General features: G+C 39.1%; 1 protein-coding gene and 1 pseudogene across 3 annotated transcripts; both read right to left on the bottom strand.

The window, feature by feature from the left end:
- Positions 1-356: 356 nt before the first annotated feature.
- On the bottom strand, positions 357-24,194 carry LOC121011863 (uncharacterized). 3 transcript variants are annotated; one of them, XR_005781813.1, is made up of 4 exons: positions 21,343-24,176; positions 19,708-19,836; positions 17,680-17,931; positions 357-523 (listed from the first exon to the last, which is right to left on the bottom strand). XR_005781813.1 is itself a non-coding variant. In XM_040446623.1 (3 exons), exons 1-3 carry the CDS (start codon positions 21,686-21,688, stop codon positions 396-398), a joined length of 603 nt encoding a protein of 200 aa, XP_040302557.1. In that variant the 5' UTR covers positions 21,689-24,194; the 3' UTR covers positions 357-395. The 3 variants fall into 3 exon arrangements, 1 of the variants encoding a protein (XP_040302557.1); XR_005781812.1 differs by lacking the exon at positions 357-523 and adding an exon at positions 16,087-16,368; XM_040446623.1 differs by lacking the exon at positions 17,680-17,931 and having other exon boundaries at positions 21,343-24,194.
- Positions 13,208-16,002, bottom strand: LOC121011864 (transcription factor BTF3-like; annotated as a pseudogene).

Genomic DNA, 24,194 nt, shown 5'->3' with positions numbered 1-24,194 from the left:
TAATAAGTGTTATGTGCTAAGTTTCCTATGTGTCCTCTATATACCTTACAATGTGTCCATGCTCTTTTAAAGTCTGAACGTAGAGTCCGTGGATCTATTCATTTTCCAATAGGTCAATATTGATTAAATGGTGTAAATTGGGATTATAGTAAATCATCTATTTTGTGCTATTTATATTCAAAGATATAATTGCCCATGCTGTGTAGTCAGTATCTCCTCTTTTATGAAATACTAAATCACAAAGTAAATCAGGAATTAAGTTGGAGTTATTTCAACAGTCTCTACTACATATCCAATGTTTCATTCAACTCAGTAAGATATGATACGATATGCGATGTTACAATACCAACAGCCAGTTAGTAGTTCAGCCCAGTCTTTATCCTGTAAGTCAGTGTCTAACGAGGGTATTGTTCAGGAGCCTCCTTGACTCTTGTGGAGATTGAAGTGGAGGTTTCTACTTCTTCAGCTTCTCTAAGTATTTGGTTTCTCCACTGATTGAAGATTTCCCAGGGATTAGATGATGCTGATAGGAGAGAGTGGGGTGGAGAGATTGGGGTTAGTGATGCTGGTGATGTTGGTGATACTTATGAGTCCTCAGTTGCAAGAAGGTGACCAGAATGGTGATCCATGCAGGGAGTAGAGGATGTCACAGGCAATGCCATTGTATCGGACCAGAAAGCAGCAATCTAACCTGGAACTAACTTTGTGCAACTGCTATTACTGGAGCTGTTGAAGGGGTATCCATAGCTGCAATGAGAGTTGTATCCAATAGTAAGCAATAGGCAAAACATTATGGTCAGAGGTAGCATGCTGCACTAACCCACTTAATAATTTTGATAGGATTAAAGATGCATCCTGGATTCATGTCTGCAAAATAAAGATAGTGTCCTATACATTTTTAATTCTTTCATATTGTTCTTGCCATTCAAGGAAATCTATAGTTATAACGGCTATTATTGCTAATATTTCTCCAAGCATGATGACCCTGCATCATGCTTGGCTAAACATTTGGCATCTGGTGTTGATACAATAAAAGATGGTGTTTTTCACGTCTGAAATTTTTCTAGAGGCATGATGGTATTTTCTTTAATTTGAGGTAATATGCATTTTCCTTCAGTCACCCAGTAGGTTTTATTAGTGTCAGGTGCTATTTTATTTTATTTATATACATAAATATATGTATATATACATATTTTATTTATATACATAGATTTTATTTTATTTTATTTTATTTTTTTTTCAACGTTTATTTATTTTTGGGACAGAGACAGAGCATGAACGGGGGAGGGGCAGAGAGAGAGGGAGACACAGAATCGGAAACAGGCTCCAGGCTCTGAGCCATCAGCCCGGAGCCCGACGCGGGGCTCGAACTCACGGACCGCGAGATCGTGACCTGGCTGAAGTCGGACGCTTAACCGACTGCGCCACCCAGGCGCCCCTAATCATTCTCCTTTTAGATTTTTGGAATCTTTGCCTCTTTAGCTGTCCAAGTGAGTTTGTCTGCTTGGTTATTAAATTTGGGTACTTCAGCATTGTCCTTGTGATGTGCAGAGACATGTGTGGAAAATAAGGAGATGTCAGCCAGTGCTGTATTCTGCCATATGTCCTTACCCCATATGTTCTTATTTCCCATTTTCCTGTCATTTCCCCAACATGTTCCTGACCAAAGAGCTGTTCCATTAGCTACTGCCCATGAGTCTGAGGAAAGACATACCTCATTCTGATTTTCACTATCAGATTATTCAATCACCTATTTTATGACTATTTGTTGAATATATTGTGTTGATTGTCCTGAGACTGATTGTGTGAGGTTAGACCATCATTAGTCCTGAAGGCCACAGGCTGCCCACATAATTCAGATGGTGTCATGAAGGTGATCCATTTATAAATCATGCATTGTTGAGTTCCATAGACCAGGGTGCTCTCCATTGTCCAATTGCTTGATCTTGGATAGGCTCACCCCTTGAAAATTATGGCACCATTATTGGCTTTGCTGAAATTTCCTCAGTTCACACCAAGGGTTGACCCTTCATCCATAAATTTCATGCTCAGAAATATACCATTTCCACAGTAACAGTTGATGGTCAAGAGTATTTTAACCCTCTTTGTCAGGCGTCCGCTTTATCCATTCCAGAATAGGCTGTTGAAATTTAACTGGTGTGTTATCTATTAGTGGCTATGTATTTTTTAAAAAATTTGGGGGCACCTGGGTGCCCCTGGGTGCCTCACAGTTCATGAGTTCAAGCTCTGTGTCACGCTCTGTGCTGACAGCTTGGAGCCTGGAGCCTGCCGTTGATTCTGTGTCTCCCTCTCTGTCTGCCCCTCCCCACTTACACTCTATCTCTCTCTCTTTCAGAAGTGAATAAACATTACAAAAATTAGAAATTTTTAACATTTATTCATTTTTGAGATACAGAGAGAGACAGAGTATGAGTGGGAAGGGGCAGAGAGAGAGAGACACAGAATTCAAAGCAGGCTCCAGGCTCTGAGATGTCAGCACAAAACCTGATGTGGGGCTCAAACCCATGGACCATGAAATCATGACCTAAGCTGAAGTCAGACAGCTAACCGACTGAGTAGTGGCTCTGTATTTTGTGGCCTTAGAGAGTGAGCATTTCAGTTGGTTGGTATATGTTTTTGGACCATGGAAACCTCTTAGTCCAAAATGAAGTTGGGTAAGATTTTAGGTCCTGCATTGTTTCAGTCCACAGTGACTATTCTGTAAACTCTTGTGAGTATAGGCACTCTATATTTAGAGTCCTCATTAGTTTGTGCCAGTATGCTAAGAAGTTTTGACAGCATTTTTCAAATAAGGCTGCCTCTTCAGTCTGTCCATCTAAATTCCCTACTCTCGTTATTTCACAAATGTGTCTTAATCTAATCCCTATATGTGGTACGTGCTGTTTCCGGTATTCAAATAGTTCTGTCAGGTTCTGAGCTGCTTCTTTTGTGGTAGGAGTTGGTTTGCAATCTGTCTTATTTATAATTGGATTTGGTATTTTTCTCCCTGCAGAGGACCAACTTAAGCCTAGAAATTTTATAGTAGTGTGGGGTGCTTGGCCATTACTTGGGTCAATTGTCCATCCTCTGAGTGTAAGGAGTTTATTTAACTCTATTGTGACCCTAGTCTATTCTTGCAAGTTATCACCATAAATATGTCCTCAATATAGGAAATGCTAATCTGTATATATGTGGTGTTTTTCATGAAAGGCCTGGATGTCTTGTGTTAGATGGTTGGGGACTATTACTGGGCTACTGTGGTACCCTAGTGAACTAATATTTTCTGCCTTCCTATGTGAATGCAGTCATGAATTGGCTCTCCTCATCAGTTGGAATAACAAAGAACATGTCAGATAAGTCTATCATTAAGTAATCAGTTCCAGATCCAGTGTTGATAATATTTATGTTAGCACCTATATTCAGGAGTGCTCCCTCAATTTGGGGAGAGGGTTGGTTTAAATTCCTAAAATTTTCTGTAAATCTGTATGATCCACCTGGCTTTTTAACAGGCCAGATTGGATTAGTATATGGTGAAATAGTAGGTGCAATAGTTTATTTAGGAGTTACTGGATGTTTTCCTTGATTTTTTTTTTTTTTTGTATGTCCTATTACCTCCATTCCAAGAACATTTTCTTAATTGGGATCTATAAGGTATTTAGCCTTAATGGGTGGTCTGTCATCAATTCTTAAGAATCTATGTACCCATGTCCTGGGGGTTAATTTTCCTCCTAATCCTTCAACTAGTCCCTTTTTAAAGAGTTTGCTAAATTTGTAGGATATCCCTGTATCATTGTTACTTGAGATGCAGTATCTAACAACATGCTAGTATATATAGAACTTTTATTTACAAAAAGGGTTTTTATTGTTACGGCCAATGTAACATACAGTTCAGATTGTCTCTGGCTTGGGCCAAGAGACCGAGACTGCTGAGTCTCTCTGGGAGACTCATGGGGTTTGCTCTTCTTTGGCTATCAGTGATTTGCTTATTAATGAAATTAGGTTTTCTATGGGAGTTAGTGTGTATAATAAATGAGTTAGCAAGCCTATATTTGGGCTTATTTTCTATAAGTTTATTTTACTCTAAAAGGTTTGTTTCCATTTCTTTGCCACTGTATATAGTTTTGAGGTTTCTAATGGGTTTCTATTTTTATAGTTGTTTTAAATGGTGGTAGTCTAAATGGTTTAGGTTGCCAAAAGTGCCTTGTAGATTTAGGTCTATGTTTTCTATTCTGATTTGGTCTATTTACGTTAGGTGTTGGCCTTTTTGTCTATATACACGAGTGTTAAAGCCATAACCTGTATCTTGACTCAGTTCCTCAGCTGAACTTATCAAGCCAATTAGTTCTCGTGTGTCTCTGGCACCTGCAAATACTGTAAATGATGCCGTTCTGTTGTGTGGGGGCACAGATTTTAGACTGACCTTTAAAATTTTTCTGTTGTTTCCACATATAGCGGTGAGGATGTCTGTCCTCTATCTTAAATCATATTTAATAGTCCTAATTTCATTATTGTATTAGTAGTTTCCCCTGCTGTTTTCCATAAAAAATGTTTTAAGGGATAATATATTAGGTATAGGCCATCTTAATTTCCAGATTGCTGCTGCCCAAGATCTTTTAAAAATAGTATTATTTTGTCCAAATGCTCTAAGGTGTCGATTCAATTTAGCATCAGTGGTGACAGCTCCAAGTTGTACAATCTCTGCTCCTGTAAAGACCATGTTTTTTCTTCAGGTCAAAAATCTCTAATAGCCAGTGGGTTTCTGTGTCCATTTAAATTTGTTGGAATTCTAACTTTTGTCATTTCTTCTCTGGTATAAGCTTGCTCTTCAGTGCATCTGATTGGTTCCATTTTCTCATTTGTTGTAGATTTGTCTGTCTTTATGGGCCTGGCTTCTAGTTATTTAAAGTTACTGGGGTCAAAAGGGTTAAAATAATCCTCATCCTCAGGTAGATTGGTGCCTTTAGGATTAGGAGGTGCCTTTTTCCTTAGGAGGAAAAGGATCTGGGTTTCTTTCTACTCTGGAGATCACTTTTTGTGCAGGCACGTTTTCTTTCTGCCTATTGGCATCTATGTTACTTAATGTTCCTAAAAAGGGTACTGGGATGTCTTCCTGAGTTGCTCTTTTTAATATAGAATATAACTCCCTGGGTTGGGTGATCAGGCCAATATCTGGAATTTCCTTAATTTTAAGTTTTGTCTGGACTGTCTTCAATAGTTCTCCAGGGATCCTCAGAAATTAATATATAAAAAATTCGACCCCTAAACCACCTCTTAGGTGATTTTGGTAAAGCTAGTGAGTGAGGCATATTAATTATTGGCCTCCTGTTGCTCCCACCTGTGTTTTAAATAGGTTTTATTGTAGAAACCTGCTGTTGGGGTGCAAACAGGGTATGTGTGGGCAATGTAGGTCAGGGTAGCCAGGCACCTACTGTAGAAAGTTTCGGCAGAAGCCTGGTCACAGGAGTAGGCCTTTGGGGGTACAAGTCATCTGCCTAACTTCAAGCCCTAATGTGTGTGTAGTCCGTCTGGGGAAGAGCTGGAGGAAACTGGACTGCCTTGCCAGGGTCCTGACAGGCAGGCTGGCAGGTGTAGCCTCTAATAAGGGACACCTGGGAGCTTTCATTCCTGAACTCCACAATTCATCAGGAAGCCAGTCCAAATAGAGACTGAATGTCACCAGTTTAAAGGCGATGCCTCCTCTGCCCAGGAGGGGATATAGGTGGTTGGGGACCAGATGGTTCTCCATAGGCCTGGGGGGCCTGGGACTCCCAAGGCTGGCCGACAGATGCATACTATGCACGCATGGCCTGTGCAGGCCATGATAGCTGGGGAGCTGGAAGAGTGTAAGTGTCAGGAGTACATATTCCTCCTAAAGGCAGATCTGGAGGAATATGAACTGCCTCGCCAGGGCACCGCCAGGCAGGCTGGTTAGGGTACCTTTCATTAAGAGATACTTAGGAGCATTGATTATTGGATTTGGGGAGGAAATTTTTTTCTTTACCCTTCAATAGTCTTCTAACTGATCTAAGAAAGATTAATAGGAGAAAAAAACCTCTGAAGTTTTATGTGTATACAGAGGCCTGATGATGAAATTAAGACCCAAAACGTGACCACGTCATGCTTATGTTTTATTCAAAGAAACATAAATCTGTAATTGACAGGACAAACAAAATTTATATTCTGGAGCTTAGTGAAGAATTCTAAACAGGATTTGGGCTGAAGAAGTAAAGTATTTTGATTACACAGCCTTCTTGGTTCTGAATTCCCTAGCTCTGATGGTTAGGATGTCTCTTTTATCTGGTATGGGGAGAGTGCCTCTCACATGGGAGATATATTTCCTGCTGTTTGGAGATAAAGGAGTGCCAGAGTGTTCTTCATACAGTAGCCAGTTTTTAGTAACTTTAAATCAAAATAATCAGTATGTCAAAGGGGCACATTTGTAGGGGGATGGTGGGCAGCTGGCCTTTAGCTATGGTTTCCTCCTCTGAAACTTCCCTGGAAGTTTTGCAAACTAAAATCTAAGGTTTTGCATACTAAAATTGGTAGACTGTTCCTCTCGTTGAACCCGTCTCTTTGTCCTGACAATAGGTCAGTTCAGTTAAACTCATTTCAGGAGGCAGTGTGCAGATGTTTTCTCAAAGTTAGGCCTGTGGTTCAAGTAATCAGTAATACGTAATCTGATTAAATAAGAGTCATTTCAATGGAAACAAAACAAAACACTGGTTAAAGATTGGAACACATTATAAGTCAATTTCTAAATTATGAGGGTAGCCAGTTGAGATGATTTCCAGATGTCGGGATCAAAGTATTTTTATAGGGAGTGAAGGCAGGCAATGGCATGCTGGTAGATTTATTTTTTTATTTTATTTATTTATTTATTTATTTTTTGGTGTTTGAATGTCTGGTGATTTTTGTTAGTGGCCACAAAGTGGCTGCCAGCACAAAGAGTATTCATACATGAATCTGTTGTGGTTATTTCTCTAAAGTTTATATAAAGTCATTCATATTCAGTTTGGAAGGCTTCAAGAAAAAGGGAAGTTTTAGTTTTCAATGATTTCAAGTCAAAAGGATATGAGAAAATTGGAAAAACTAATTTGAAGAGTTGTATCCAGACTTTAGAAGAAACTAGAATAATTCAGGATCAAGTCTAGCTTACAGGTAGAAATCAAAACCTTAATAATAGTGAGCAGAATTAGAATCTGATATCCAAAAGTATGTATTATAGTTTCAATTGCAATGTAATTTTTCTCTCTATAATTACTCTCATTTCTACCAATAATAGGAAGACTAATTTGTTTGCAAATGAACTCCAGTTTCAATAAATCTAGCTTGCTTATTTATACAAGTGCAACAAGAATAGCAATCGATCATATATGCACTTTAAAAATCTGCTTGGCTGGAACTTTTCATAAGGAATCCCAGACTGACGTTTTAAATTTTTTTTTTTCAACGTTTATTTATTTTTGGGACAGAGAGAGACAGAGCATGAACGGGGGAGGGGCAGAGAGAGAGGGAGACACAGAATCGGAAACAGGCTCCAGGCTCTGAGCCATCAGCCCAGAGCCCGACGCGGGGCTCGAACTCACGGACCGCGAGATCGTGACCTGGCTGAAGTCGGACGCTTAACCGACTGCGCCACCCAGGCGTCCCCAGACTGACGTTTTAAAAGCCTATTGAGACGAAGAGGACAAGTCAACTACTTGCCATCATACTCCACCTGTGGTACTTGATGTTTGGGTTAATTCCTGTCTTCTTGAGTTCTCTCAAAATATCCTACACCTGCTAGGAAGTGACCTTCATTCATCTGGTAAAGCCGCTGGGATCCCTATAAGCAAGGTATCAGGCCAATATTTCCAAGGAGTTTATTGGCTTCAGAAAGTCAATCTGACTTAAAGCTGTCTGGTCATATCTCAGTCTACGCATGTCTCTCTCAAATAGGACATTCAAGTCAAAGCCTTGATAACATAACCAATCTTACCAATTGTGTCCTGTCACAGAGACTAGATTCTTATTGAACACATGAAAATAAATATATTGCCCTGAAAATATAAAAATACTCCCTGGGAGTTTCTGATTCTAGAGGGATCAGGTAGGGAGAAAAAGATAAATGTTTCAATCCTGCTTACAAAGGTATAATTACCAAATTAGTATAAGTAATAGTTACTTAAGAGGAGAGGTTTTTGTATATTTGGAAAAGATGAAAGATCCAGTAATATTTCAAGCAAAACATCATAAAAAAGTATAATTATCCTCCTCAGTTTGTTCAGTACTGTGTAACTGATTTTGATTTTTTTGTTAGCAGTTGTGTGAAGCCGTCAGTTTCTTCATTAGAGTTCTATAAATCCTTACACAATTCAATGGTATGCTCTTAAGGTTATTAGAGACCTGTATTCTATAGTACCTCTCAGAATCTTTCCTTTGAATCTCTTTCAAAATGAAGCACTTTTGTAAAAATAATTCTTTATCAAAATAAAAGAAGAATTCTCTAAATTACAAAGAGTCTCAACAAATGGCAATGGTCAAAGATCTGATTTAAGTTCATTATAATGCAACAAATAAGGAAATTTGGTTATTTCTGCGATATACAGCATTTCAAGATAGTAACTAGAATTATAAGTGATAACATGGATAATATCAGATTTCCAGGAGTTTCATTCAATTTATAGAATACTTATTTTAGTAACCCATATTTACACAAATACAATTTAAGAAGGTTTAGCAACTCTTATTTGACATTGCTTCCCATGTGATTTCACATACCTAATTTATTTAATCTCTCTTTTATGAGGAGAGTAAGTATTGTGAATCGTTCCAGGGACTTGCTGAAAAATTTCAAAGATAGCTTGTGGTCAAAAGACTTCATCTAAAATTTTTCTTAATGTTTATTTTTGAGAGCGAGCAAACGAGAGCAAGAGTGTGAGCAGGGGAGGGGCAGGGAGAGAGAGGGGGACAAAGGATCCGAAGCAGGCTCCAGGCTCTGAGCTGTCCTCACGGAGCCTGACGCAGGGCTTGAACCCACAGACCAGAGCCATGACCTGAGCCAAATTTGGACGCTTAACCGACTGAGCCACCCAGAAGACTTCACGGTTGAACTTAGTTTTGAGAAGTTTGTCAAGAAATATCAAAAGGTGTGGAAATTTGATAGGATCACAGATCACTATGAACCGAAGACTTCACAAGTAAATACAGAAAGTTAAATTGTTATAAAAATTCTTAGCTCTTTTAATATTAAATAGACTCAGATTTTTAAAAGTAACCAAACATTTGATAAAGATAAAGCATAGAACATTTGCTTTCTAGGTAGATGACACTGTTAAAGAAAAATCTCTGTTTACAATTTCTTTTTTTTTTTTTTAATTTTTTTTTCAACGTTTTTTATTTATTTTTGGGACAGAGAGAGACAGAGCATGAACGGGGGAGGGGCAGAGAGAGAGGGAGACTCAGAATCGGAAACAGGCTCCGGGCTCTGAGCCATCAGCCCAGAGCCTGACGCGGGGCTCGAACTCACGGACCGTGAGATCGTGACCTGGCTGAAGTCGGACGCTTAACCGACTGCGCCACCCAGGCGCCCCCACTATCTGTTTACAATTTCTTATTCAAATCAAACCAGTAATCTAAGAACACTTTGGTCTTTTAACAGTAAGACAACAACAAAACCCACAAATTTTAGTTTTGTACCAGCTGACTTTCTAAATTGACACATAGTGTTACACTCGTTTCAGGTATACTACAGTGATTGGACAACTCTATATGTCGTGCTATGCTCCCCCCACGTGTGGCCACCATCTGTCATCATACAGTGCTATTACAATGCCACTGACTATACTTCGTATGCTGTGCCTTTTATCCCCATGACTTACTTATTCCATAACGGGAAGCCTGGGTCTCCCGCTCCCCTTTCCTCTTTTTGCCCATTCCCCACCGCCCTTTCTGGCAACCATCATTTTGTATGCTGCATTTATGCTTCCGTTTCTGCTTTTTGTTCACTTAGTCATGTGTTTTCTTTCTACATTTCACATATAAGTGAAATCACATGGCATTTGTATGTCTCTGACTTATTTCACTTAGTATAACATCTTCTGGGTCCATCCATGTTGTCACAAATAGCAAGATTTCATTCTTTTTTTATGGCTGAGTAATAATATACTACATGTTCTTTATTCATGCATCTACCAACAGACACTTGGGTTTCTTCCTTATCTTGACGAGTGTAAGAAATGCTGCATTAAATATAGGAGTGCATATATCTTTTCCAGTTAGTGTTTTTATTTTCTTTGGGTAAATACTGGATCATATGGTCTTTTTATCTTTAATATTTTAAGGAATCTCCATACTGGTTCCCACAGTGGCTGCACCAATTTTGTTCCCACCAACAGTGCATGAGAGTTCCTTTTTCTCCACATCCTAACATTTCTTTTTGATTCTACCATTCTGATAGGTATAAGGTGATATCTCATTGTGGTTTTGATTTGCATTTTACTGATGATTAGACACGTTTAGCATCTTTTCATGTATCTGTTGGCCATCTGTATGTCTTTTTTGGCAAAAATGTCTATTCAGGTCCTCTGCCCATTTTTAAATCAGATTTTTTTTTAGTGTTGAGTTGTATGAATTCTTTATATATTTTTGATATTAACCCTTTATTGGATATATAACGTGCAAATGTCTTCTCCTATTTAGTATATTGCCTTTTCATTTGTTGATGGTTTCTTTCACTGTGAAAAAGCTTTTCATTTTTGTGTAGTCCCAATAATTTGTTGTTTTTCTTTCTTTTTTTTTTTTTTTTGTTTTGCTTTTGTTTCCCTTACCTGAGAAGACATATCTACAAAAATGTTGCCAAGACTGATGTCAAACAGATTAGTGCCTGTGTTCATTTCTAGGATTTTATGGTTTCAGGTCTCACAGTTAGGTCTTTAATTCACTTTCAGTTTATTTTTAGGTATGGTGTAAGAAAGCAGTCCAGTTTAATTATTTTGCATGTTGCTGTCCTGTTTTCCCAGCACCATTTATTGAAGAGACTGTCTTTTCCCCATTTTATATTCTTATCTCCTTTGTCATAAATTGACCATATAAATGTGGGTTTATTTCTTGGCTCTCTGTTCTGTTTCATTGATATATGTGTCTGTTTTTGTGCCAGTAACATACTGTTTTGACTACTACAGCTTTGTAGGAGGTCTTGACATCTGGGATTGTGATATCCATTTTTTTCTTCTTTTTCAATATTATTTTGGCTATTCAAGGTTTTTTGTGGCTTCATACAAATTTTAGGATTATTCTAGTTCTGTGAAAAAATGTTTGTATTTAATGATCCTTTTAATGTATTGTTAATATTTTGTTGAGTATTTTTGTGTCTGTTCATCAGGGATATTGGTCTGTAGTTTTCTTTTTTTGTAGTGTCTTTGTCTGGTTTTGGTATCAGGGTAATGCTGGTCTTATAGAATGAATTTGGAAGATTTTCTTTCCTTTTATGTGTTTTTGAACACTTTGAGAAGAATAGTTATTAAATCTTCTTTAAGTGTTTGGTAGAATTCACTTGAAGCCACCTGGTAATGGACTTTGGTGATAGTTTTTCAATTACTGATTCAATTTCATTACTAGTAATTGATCTATTCAGATTTTTTGTTTCTTTCTGATTCAATTTTAGAAGCTCGTATGTTTCCAGGAATATTCAGTTCTTCTATGTTGTTCAATTTGTTGGCATGTAATTTTTATAGCAATCTCTTATAATCCTTTGTATTTCTGTGGTGTTGGTTATTACTACTTCATTTCTGATTTTATTTTTTTCACCTTTTTTTTGATGAGTCTGGCTAAGGTTTATCAATTCTATCTTTTCAAAGAATCAGCTGTTTTCATTGATCTTTTAAAAATTGTTTTTCTAGTCTATTTCATTTATTTTGCTCTGATCTGTATTATCTCCTTCCTTCTACTAACCTTAGGATTTGTTCTTTTTCTAGTTCCTTTAGGTATAAGGTTACATGGTTTATTTGGGATTTTTCTTGTTTCTTGAGGTGGGACTGTATCCTTTTATAAGTATACTTTGCTCTTAAAATTGCTTTTGCAGTGTTCCAAAGATTTTGAACTGTTGTTTTCATTTTCATTTATTTCCATGTATTTATTTCCTCTTTTAATGTTTTCATTGACCCCTTGGTCATTTAGTAGCATATTGTTTCCACATATTTGTGTTTTTTTCATTTTTTTTTCCTTGTGATTGATTTCAAGTTTCATACTCTTGTGGTCAGAAAAGATGTGTGATATAATTTCAATCTTCTTAAATGTATTGAGATTTGTTTTGTGGTCTAATATGTGATCTCTCCTGGAGGATGTTCCATGTGCACTGGAAAAGAATGTGTATTCTACTGCTTTAGGATAAAATGTTTTGTCTATCTCTTAAAGTCAATCTGGTCTAATGTGTCACTCAAAGACACTGTTTCTCATTGATTTCTGCCTGGACAGTATATCCATTGATGTAATTGGGATGATAACGTCCCCTAATATTTTGTATTACTACCAATTTCTCCCTTTATGTCTCTTACTATTTACTCTATTTAGGTACTCCAATGTTGAGTGCATATTTACAATTATTATATTTTCTTGTTGGATTGATCACTTATTATGTAATGCCCTTCTTTGTCTCTTGTTTCAGTCTTTGTTTTAAAGTGTATTTTGTCTGGTATAAGTATTGCTACTTTGGTTTTTTGGGTTTTTTCCCTTTCATTTGCATGAAATATCTTTTTCCATCCTCTTACTTTCACTGTGTAGGTGTCTTAGGTCTGATGGAGTCTCTTGTAGGCATCAGATAGGTGAGACTTGATTGTTACCCCCCCTTCCATCACCCTATGTCTTTTGATTTGAGCATTTAGACTATTAACATTTAAAGTCATTATTGATAGATATGTACTTACTGCTATCGTGTTGTTTTCTGGCTTCTTTTGTGTGTGTGTGTGTGTGTGTGTGTGTGTAGATCTGTATTCCTTTCTTTTATTGCTCTTTCCTTGTGATTAATTTCTGTAGGGTCCTGTTTGGTTTTCTTTCTCATTTTTTTGTGTATCTATTAGAAGTTTGGAGTTTGTGGTTACTGTGAGATTTATATATAACATTCTAACTTTATAGCAGTCTATATTAAATTGATGGTCATTTAAGTTTGAACACATTCTAAAAGAACATTTTTACTACCCTTCCATGTTTTTTGTATATGTGGTCATATTTTACATAATTTTACTCATAATTTTCTTCTAATTATGGCCTTTTCTTTTTTCCTTAAAGAACTCCTTTAACTTTTGCTTTTCTGGGAAACTCTACCTCTCTACTTCTGAATGGTAACTTCGCTGGGTGTTCTTGGTTGTAGATTTGTTTCTTCCAGCTCTTTGAATATATATGCCACCCCCTTCTGGCCTGCAAAGTTTCTTCTGAAAACAATCAGCTGGACAGCCTTATAGGGTTTCCCTTGAACATAACTTTTTGCTTCTCACTGCTTTTAAAATTCTTGATCTTTAACCTTTGACTTTTTTTTTAATTGGGCAAAGAACTTTATTAACCTTGTTTCAAACTTTATTTCCAGGCTTCTTCAGCTTAATTAGCTGCAAAGAATGAATTGTGTGTAAGTCAAAACCGAACAGAGCTGCAATGTCCAAGGGGCTTAGGTTTAAAAATATTAGCTATCTATATTAATTTTATCAGAGCCATAAACAAAATTTTAAAAAGCAGTCATAATACAAAATAGCAGCTCCCAGTCATTCCAAGTTTTATTTTCTTCAGAAGTTGACTCAATTCAGTTTGCTTCATTCTTGGAAGATTCATCAAAATTCTCCGTAAGATCTGGAACTTCATCATCATCATCCTCTCCTGTAGCAAGTGGCCCTTTTCTAGCTACACGTTGTTTGCACAGCACTTCAGCAGTCTTCTTAGACTAGTCAGACTGTCCACGCCAAGTTGGTTTAAGATACTGGGTAGCATTTCTGTCAGCTGCTCTGTCTCAGCGTGGCCTGTAATTGTGAAAGTGCCAGGGCTGCCTGAACTTCGGGTTGTTAAAGTAGATCACTGCTCCTTGGTTTGTGAACACATTCAATTCTTCAATACCAGAGATATTGTTTACCCCTAACTTCTTTAAGGAAAACTGAAGTTGTTTTCTTTTTGTATCATCTGCTGTAGCCATTCTATGAACCACCTTCTTCTTTCAGTGAGCAGCTCCCTTTCCACCAATGCACACTTTGCTTGCAGTTTGGCGACTTTCTCCTGGTTCATGATAGTTTCTTTCATCTTGCTGGAGTGGAAATAGGACCCAGGGTTGGCACTCAGGGGTCTTGGGTGGACCAGTTGAGATCAGGTACACACAGGGACACAAGATGGCCTAACTTTTGACATTTTAATTATTATGTATGTTGGTGTGGAGGCTCTTGAATTCATCTTGTTTAGAACTCTGTTCTTCCTGAATCTGGATGTGTTTTCTTCTTCAAATTTGGGAAGTTTTCAGCTATTATTTCTTCAAATACATTTTCTGCCTCTTTTTCTCTCTTCTCTGTCTGGGACCCCTATAATGCAAATGTTTGTTTACTTGATGTTGTCCAAGAGATCCTTTATCCTCATTAAAAAAAATTTTTTTTTTCCTTTTTACTGTTCAGCTTAGGAGTTTTCATTACTCTGACTTCAGATCACTGGTCCATTATTCTGCATCTGCTAATGTACTGTTGATTCCCTGTAGAGTACTTTTATTTCAGTTATCGTGGTCTTCAACTCTGATTAGTTCCTTTATGTTTTCCATCTTTTTGTTGAAGCTCTTACTCACTTCTTCCATTCTTTTCTCCAGTCCAGTGAGCATCTTTATAACATAAGCTTATAATATAGCATCTTATATTATAATATAAGCTTCTTTATAATCTCCAGCTTTATAATCTCCAGCTTTATAATCTTTATAATATAAAGCTTATAATATAAGCATCTTTATAATCTCCAGTCCAGTGAGACTTTAAATGTCTTCTCAGGCATGTTGCTTATCTCCATTTCATTTAGTTTTATTTCTGAGGCTTTGTCTTGTTCTTTCATTTGGAGCACATTCTTCTATCCCTTCATTTTGCTGGACTTTCTGTGTTTGCTTCTTTGAATTAGATGGAACAGCTACTTCTCTTAAACTTGATAAAGTGGTCTTGTGTATGGTCAACCCCTATGTAGATTATGTGTGCCTGGTGACTTTGGCTGGTTGGCTGGAACAGTGGCTGGTATGGGGGTCCTGGGGTATACCATCCTGGGCCTGTCCTGGTGGGATGGCCACAGCTGATGTGGGCATGAGATTGGTGGTCCCAGGGTTCTCTGTGCAGAGGGTGCCCTGGAAGGATGGATAAAGTTGAAATGGGTGCAAGCTGGGGTTTTCTGGGGTGCTCAGAAAAAGGGGTGCCCTGGTGGGGCAGCGGAAGCAGAGGCAGGCCTAAGCTGGGAGGTCCCAGAGTGCTCTGCAACAGGGGTGCCCTACAAGTCACCTGGAGCCAAAGTGGTATGGTTCTGGAGTGTTCTGGCATGCTTTACCTCGCTGTCACCTTGGTGACATGGCTGGAGCTGTAGTAAACACTGCCCAGGGCTAGGCTGGTGTGCACTGCACTGGGGACACTTTACTGAGATGACTGGGACAGGTGTGGGCTAGGGGCTCCAGGCCCATGAGGTGGTAGGCCAGCCGAGACACCTGGATGCTGCTTCCAGCCTTTCTACCAAGGTGGAGAAGGAACATAAATGGTGGTACTCGCCAGCCCCCCTGACCCAGAGTTCCAACCACTCTCTTTCCATCTGGCAGAGTTCTAGGGCTGGATCTTCTATATTCTAGCTGCTCTTGAAACCACAGATTTCTGTCAGTACCCAGGTGACCTGGGGCTGGTGTGTGGTAGGGGCCCAGGGTTCACTGAGGACATAGAAGGACAGCTATGGCTCTGGACGCTGCTTCCATCTGCGTTATCAGGGTGGCTGGGGAATGTAAACCAAGGTGCTCAGCAGCCTGTTGGACCCACAGAGTTCCAGAACACCCTTCATCACAGGGCAGGGTTCTAGGGCTAGTTCCTTTATATTCTAGTTGATCTTTTGAACTGCAGGGTTTTTTTTGTTTTATTTTGTTTTGTTTTTTTCTGTGCCCCAGGCAAACAGATCTGTTCATAATTCCTTGGGTTCTATTCCTCCTTGCTGCAATCTATAGCATCAAAGTGAGAGTTCCTTTCTTCCAGTGTCTCCATCTTTCCTGCCCTTCTCTCAGTCTTTGATTGTGCAGGAGCTTCTCAGCCCTCAGTTCTTCAGAGGGAATTACTCTAGAAATAGGTGTATATTTGGTGTGTCTGCGGAGGAGGTGAGTTCAGGATCTTACATCAGAATCTTAAACCAGAGCCTGTAAAATCACTAAAAAAATTTTTTTAATGTTTATTTTTTAGAGAGTGAGCGAGCACAACTAGGGGAAGAGCAGGGAGACAGAAAAGGAGAGACACAGAATGTGAAGCAGGCTCCAGACTCTGAGCTGTCAGCACAAAGCCAACACAGGGCTCAAACCCACGAACCTTGAGATCATGACCTGAACCAAAGTTGGACGCTTAACTGACTGAGACACCCAGGCGCCCCTAAAGAAATTCATTTTAATCTTAATCTACAATTCCTTTAAAGATTCCCTTTTCACAAACCTTTTATAACTTTCCTCTTTTATATTCAGATTTTTGTCCTAAGTTTTTCCTTTTTAAATAACCAGCCTCATGTTAGGACAAGATTCCTTTCTTTTTCCAACCAAAAATGCATTTCCATTCCTCATACCTTCTTCTACCAAAAGCACACATTTTACTAGAGATGTTTCCCTTATTATTTTTTATATATACTCATGTATATTAGACTTCTTAACTCTTAGAAATTTAATTTCTAGTAAAATCTAGGTAGTGTGAATCTGTTACGCTGGCATTTTTTAGATTGGAAAATTTATGAATACATTTCTAGAAACATGTGCTTCTTTATAATACAATCTTTCAATGAAGCACAAAAATATTTAGTAACCGATCCAAATTTATCTTTAGTTTCTCTGTATTAAGGAAGGCAAAACTAAGTAAACGTATATTCAGTAATTAATATTTAATTTTATCTTATTTGGAAATGGTCTAGATATTCAATGAATTTAACTTAACTCATCCTGTAACAAAATTTTAGTTTCAGGTTATCAAAAACATTGGGCAACCATTGAAAAGTTTACCTAAAAGCTTTTTAACTTGACAGGTATTCAATTTACTTATTTTTAACAGTTATGTTTAGATCATCCACAAAAACTTCATGAGATTTCAGACAAAATTAACCATTCTCCCAAGCTATTTTGTTGTTGAAAAATTTTGCAGCCTATGTAATATGAAATTATTTAACTTTTAGTAACTGAGCAGAGTAGACGTTTTCACTAAAGGTCTATTTTAATTAACTTAAAAACCTTAAATTATTTGTAATGCCAAATATTTACCAGGTCATATGAACCTGAAATTTATTTGGATTAAGTTTGTATCTTATTTTGGAGAGTTTATGAATACTAAATTTATACAAATGCTTGTTAAATAGAGCTATTTTACAAATTGATTTTGGCAGTAACATCCAGGAACAAAAAAATATCCTACCTCTAAATGACATACACACATATACATATAGACAAATACATCTCAGAGCTTGGTTTTAAAACAATATAAAACTTACCAGTTTTTGAATCGTAGGGGGAATATTAATTTCCTCAGATGATTCAAGTCATTTGCTATTTTTGGAGAGGTCTTTTAAGACTGGTATTTGTCCCTGGCAGTAATCTGCTAGAAGCTGTGATCTATAGTTTGGGCAAGAGTACTAATTGCACTTTGTATTTTTAACAAGGCCTCTTTCCTTCCATTTTTTTCTTTTTCATTTTCAAGAGATTGTGGGCTGTTTTACACTTCAAAGACACAACGAAATCTGTAACTTTAAGGGACAGAGAAGAAATCTAAGTTTGTAAGTGCTTTAAGGACAGCTCAATTTTGTTCCAATATCCTGATCTTTTATAATATCTGCAAGCATTTTGAGAGGAATAGGTCACTTTGGGGATTGGTAAAATAGGTGGGTTTTGACCTTTTTTCTAGATTTGCAGTTCTGGTTTTGTAGGGATTTGCAAGGCAAGAACTGTAATTACAATCTGAATATCTAGGGACTAACCCACCTTTCTAACTTCTTTCTGTCAGGGAGATTGAAAAGATTTATGCCTTTGTAAAGTCTGTGTACAGCATTTTGAATACACAGTTCTGCCTTGGCTTTGAATATTGGCCTTTAGCTGATGATTTGTAGGAGGGCGTAGGAGGAATTTTCGTCATCTGTTTTCTCTGTGATGGGGTGCTGTGAATCATCATGAATCTTTCTAATTTTTCTCTAAATTTGGTAGCATCTTCTAAAAGATTTGCTGTCCAGGGGACACGAATTTCTTTTTAGTGGGGAGTTTAGGATATATGTGCAAAGGATAATGCATGAGAATGCCTGAAGCCAGGAGAGCCTGATTGCAGAGCCCTAAGAAGTAGAAGGAATTACAAGGACCACCTTCTGCTAAATTTACTTTCTGGTTGTCAGGATTTACATGAGTAATCTGTATAATTTGGCCTAAAGATTAGGCCAGAGTGCTCTCTGTAAATCCTGAAGGAAGAAGCAGTTGGAGGCCAGAGATTTTGAGAAGGAAACTTTACATTGAATGTAGATATTAAAATGAAAAATCAGAAATTAGACTTATTAAAGGAGTCCGTAAGACCAGCCATTCTATAACGCTTTTTTTCTTTCTTTAAAGGATCCATCATCTGGCCATTGATGAATAGGATCTTCTTAATCTTAATGATGGCCCAGACCAATAAACATTTTGTTAATGGAAAGACCCTGAGGCAACTTTCCAGTCTGAGATTATGGACACAGAGGTGCCCTTGGCCCTCATTATTGAAAAGTTTTTGCCCGAAAATAGTATAAGAAAACAAAGGCCTTCGTTGTACCGGAGGTAAGAATGGTGTCATCAAGATAGTTTCTCTGGTCTCCTGTGAAAATATGACACCTCTCCAGTCACAGACATGCTAGTCCATGACACTGAACAGGCACTACTGGAATGGTACATTCCAGCACTAACATAACAAGCAACAAAGGCTGAGATGAAAAATGTGTTTTATGGGCTGGGACCCCTTATGAGAAACTCCCCTGAGAGCTGGGATGGCCAGAAAAAGAATGTTGCTTATAACTGCGTATCTTTAAACAGCCTATTTGGCCACCAAGGTGCACTCAGATAGTGCATCCTCTGGATGATGGAGACCAGAGGGAATATTCTCACCAGTCACAAAGCCAAGCTCTCAAGTATATAAAGACAGACAAAAGGAAAAGCCTTGTGGATTTTTTTTTTTTTTTTTTTTCATAGAGGACCCACAGCAAAATTTGTCTAAACAGATGCTGGCTCAAACAGCAGGACCTATACCTGTAAGGACCTATACCTGCATTCTTTCCCTATAGTAATTCTTTTTCATGAAGCAAAAAAGCTATTCCATCTCTAGGAGGAGTTGAATTATTCCAACCAAGAGTAGTCCATCAAATTTACAAGAGTTGCTAAGTCCAAGGAACTGGTTACAAAAATATTTTCTTCTGCTAATCTAAATGTAGAGAAAAAGGACTCTCCCCACTCTTGCTCTGTCAGACACTGAAGGCAGAGAACCAGAAAGCTATTGTGGTAAAGATTCTTACCTTCTGCCAGCTGTTGATCAGATGTGTTGGCATCTCTCAGCTGCAGCAGCCTCAAAGCAAACAGTATCCAGTCTGGGAAATTTATCCCACCCCTACGCCAACTGATGGGGAAGAAAATTTTTTCTCTACCTTTAGTTGACATGAGAAGATTCACATGAATAAAAAAGAAAAAAAAGTCAAATTATGTGTGCATAGAGGCCCTAAGAAATCAATGACGCAGGCATGTAGGTTTTACATGTTTTAGACAAAGAAATATAAATCTGTGAGGAATGGACAGGACAAACAAAACTTATGTTCAAGAGCTTCAATTAGTAAAGAACTCTAGACAAGATTTGGGCTGAGGTAATAAATTAGTAAAAGTGACACAGTTTGTTTATAGAGGGTTTTTCAGCCCTGAATTACCTTTTTTCTGATGAGAAGAATATCTCTCCTCCTTCTGGTACAGGGAGGGTACCTTTCACACAGGAGATGTATTCATTGCTTTCAGGCGACAAAGGAAGGTCACTGGCCATTTTTAAAGTAACTTTAATTCAAAATCATTAATATCTCACTGTGGAAATTTTTGGGTGGCCTTCTCTGGGCCCCTCCACTGGTAAACCTGGGACCTCATCAGGCAGCCAGACCGAATGGAGACTTGCCAGTTTAATGCTGCTGTCTCAGAAAAATTTTCAGGAGGAGGGTTCCCTCTGCCCTGGAGGCCATGTAGGTAGTTTGGGACAACCGGTACTACACATTCCTGAAGGTTCTAGGCTGCCCAAGACTGGAACTGCACAAGCACAGGCCACACAGGTCAGGGAAGCCAGGGACCTGTTAAAAGGCAAGTGTCAGGAGGCTGGGTCACAGGAATGGGCTGTAGGGGGTACCAGGCAACTGCCTAATTGCAAACACTAACCTACATGAATGTGCGTATTCCCCCCTGAAGACAGAGCTGGAGGAAACTGAACTGCCTTGCCAAGGTGTAGATGGGCTGACTGATGGGGTATCCTCCAACAAGAGACATCTGGGAGTCTTGATTACTGGATTTGTTCTGGGAAGTCAGTCTTGTTTCTTCCAGCGATGCCTTTAAGGGGGAATACGCACATTTGTGTAGGTTAGGGTTTAGAATTAGGCAGATGCCATGGATCCTCAAAAGCCCACTCTTGAGATCTGAACTCTCCCAACGTTATCCAGTTCCAGATCCCTGGGTCCCCTGACCTGCATAGCTGGTGTTTGCTTAGTATGCAGCCTATTAGCCCACTGAGGGCAGCTGTGGCCCTCCAGGCCTGTGGAACTCAGGCCAGTTCCCAACCACCTACATAACCTCCAGGGCAAAGGGATCCCACCCTCAAAAATCTTCTGTGGCAACACCTTTAAACTGGTGACAGTCAGTACATATTTGACTGGCTGCTTGATGGGATCCTGGGCCGCTCCAACAATCAAGGCTCCCAGGTGTCTCTTACTGCAGGGTACCTCATCTAGTTTGCCCAGCCCCACCCTGGCAAGGCAGTCCGGTTTCTTTCAGTGATGTCATCTGGGGGAATATGCACGTTTGTGTAGGTTAGGGCTTGGAATGAAGCAGATGCCTTAGGTCTCCACGATCCTGTCCCTGTGCCACAGCCTCTCCTGTTCGTGCCCATTTCCAGGTTCCCAGCTTACCTGACCTGCGTGGCCTGGGTATTCGCAATTTACCCCCTTCAGGTTCCTTGAGGGATTCAGTTCCTTTAGACCCATGGAGCTTGGACCTTTCCCAAATAATGGCACAGTTTCTGCTATGTTGTGGGCCCACCATGAAAATCACCTGGAAGAAGCAGCCGGTGATTGGCAACAGTCCCCATTTGGGCTTGATGTCTGAGAGGTTAGGGACTTCTGCAACCTTAGACTGAAGGAACCTCTTATTAGATGATACCATGGCCAGCACTCCCAGACCTGCCCCGCCATTGCAGGCCATTAATTCAAGCTCTGCCTTCAGGGAGTGAATTAGGTTAGGTTTGCATATATACATATGTCTTTTCTTCAAGAGATTCTCTTGTGACCCAGCCTCTCAAGACCATGGCTATGTTTTAGGTCCCTGGCTACCCTAAACTGTGCAACACACTCATGTGCAGTTCATTTCCTTCAGCTGGCCTGAGACACCAGGAGCCCTCCAGGTGGTTGGAGCTGGGGCCTGTCAACAGCCACCTGCATAGCCTCCAGGGAGAAATAAATCCACGCCATGACCCTTCATGAATCTGAGGTGACAAATTTAAACTGGCAACATTCAGTCCCCATAAATAGGTCCCAGGTTTACCTGTAATCAAGACTCCCGGGTATCTCTTAAAGCCAACCTTTTAGCTTCCAGCTTAAACCAGGGGCTTCTGTGGGAGCCCTCATTGTTGGAAAAGCCCAGGACCCGATCAGACAACCAGTCCAAATTGCAACAGACTGTTGCCAGTTTAAATCTACCACTTAATGTTCAAGGGGTGGGCTTGCTGCACTCTGAGGCCATTAAAGGGGTTGGGGGCCAGCCAGAGCTCCCTGGGCCTGAAGGCCAGGTGACAGAGTGGGGGGTTGTACAGGCACAGGCCGCACAGGTCAGGGTAGCCAGACACATAAAACAGGGCAATGTTGGATGAGGCTAGGTCATAGGAGGAGGGTTATGGGGGGGTACAAGACATCAACCCTAATGCATAAAGGCCTAACTATCCACAGTGGCATATTCTGCTTAAAGACAGAGCTGTGGATTTTTCAACTGACTTGCAGGGGAGGAGCTAAAAGCACATGACAGGGTATCCTCCATTTGGAGACACCATAGGTCCTGGTTCCTAGAGAAGCATGGGACCCCATCAGGCAACAAAAAAGACAATGGTAACTATGCCTCACTCATTCACCCTACAAAATTGCTCGAGATGATTTGAGTGATATTTAACTGCAAAGATCCCTGGAGACCTATAAAACTTAAACTCCAGGTGTTGGCCTGATCACCCATTTCAGTGAGTTCTAGCCTATATTGAAAAGAACTGAGGAAAACATTCCAGTGCTCTTATTAGGAGCATTGAGTAACAGATGTAGAGAGGAAAGTGTTGGCATAGAAAGTAATCCCCAGAGCAGGAAGAAACCAGTCCCTTTTCTCTTAAGGGCACTAATCCACACCCCAGGAAAAGGATTATTTTAACCCCTTTGACCCTGGTAAATTTAACTAAAAAGCCAGGCCTGTGAAAACAGACAAAACTAAAACAGATGAGAATATGGAACCAATCAGAGACACTGAAGAGCGAGCTTAGACAAGAAATGACAAACATTAGAATGGAATTCTAACAAATTGAAATGGACACAAGCTCAGCAGTTATTAGATTTATGGTCCAAAGAAAAACAAAACATGGTCCTTATTGGAACAGAGATTGTGCAACTTGGACTCATTACCACTGACGCTAAATTGAAACAACACCTTAGAGCATTTGGAGAAAATAATACTAATTTACAAAGATACTTAGGGAGCAGCAACCTAGAGATTAAAATGGCCTATACCTAATATACGTTCCCTAAAACATTTCTATGGAAAACAGCAGGGGAAACTATTAATAATAAAATGATGGCTATTAACTATGATTAATGATATGGGGCAGATACCCTCACCATTATTTATGGAAGCAACAGAACAAATTTAAAAGGTCAGTCTAAAAGCTGCACCCTGCAGGACAGAGCAGGATTATTCACAGTCTTTGCAGGTGCCAGAAACACAGGACTGATTGGCTTGATAGGAACAACTGAGGAACTAAGTCAAGATAAAGACTATGGCTTACACACACACACACACACACACACACACACACACAGACAAAACAGGGTGATACAATATATCAAATCAAAATAGACCATATAGATCTACAGTTATAAGGTCCTATTAGCCTCTGAAACCATTTAGACCACCACCCTTTAAAACAAGTTATAAAAATAGAAATCCAAATAGAAACCTCAAAAACTACATACAGTCTTAGAGAAATAGAAACAACCAAACCTTTAAGTAAATAGACTTACAGAATATAAACCCACATTTGGAGGCACTAACCTATTTATTGTAAACACTAGCTCCTTTATGAAACCTAATCCCATTAATAAGCAAGCCAGGGATTGCCAAAGAGAGCAAAACCCTATCAGCAGTCTCTGTCTCTAGGCCTAAGCCAGAGGCAATTGCCCATAAGCTACACTGGCCATGTCAACACTTTTGTAAATAAAAATAACTACAGTATGCCATTATGTTCTTAAAGTTTCCCAAGTAACATTGATACAAGGATATCCTACTAATTTAGAAAACTCTTTCGCAATAAAAAGGGACTATTAAAGAATTAGGAGGAAAATTAGCCCCAGGGACATGGGTATCTATCTACATTCCTAGCAATGGAAGATAGATATAATCCACCTCATTACAGCTAAATGCTGTATAGGCTGCAGTTTAGAAAACATTCTTGGATGAAATCTTGCCATTTTTGACTACGTGGATGGAACTAGAGGGTATCATGCTTAGCGAAATT

Source organism: Herpailurus yagouaroundi, unplaced genomic scaffold, assembly GCF_014898765.1.
Source record: "Herpailurus yagouaroundi ecotype Mexico unplaced genomic scaffold, PumYag 195, whole genome shotgun sequence".
NCBI lineage: Eukaryota > Metazoa > Chordata > Mammalia > Carnivora > Felidae > Herpailurus > Herpailurus yagouaroundi.
Note: the sequence above shows the minus strand (reverse complement) of the source record. Positions and strands in the feature narration are given on the sequence as shown.

What these genes read in the sequence shown, in the direction of transcription:
- LOC121011863 (XM_040446623.1), bottom strand. Translation starts at nt 21,688, where the DNA reads ATGTATATATGCAAACCTAACCTAATTCACTCCCTGAAGGCAGAGCTT. An exon ending in ACCCAGGCCACGCAGGTCAG is followed by an intron (nt 19,837 to 21,342) that starts GTAAGCTGGGAA and finishes TGTCAACTAAAG; the next exon opens with GTAGAGAAAAAATTTTCTTC. An exon ending in TGATCAACAGCTGGCAGAAG is followed by an intron (nt 524 to 19,707) that starts GTAAGAATCTTT and finishes CTCTCCTATCAG; the next exon opens with CATCATCTAATCCCTGGGAA.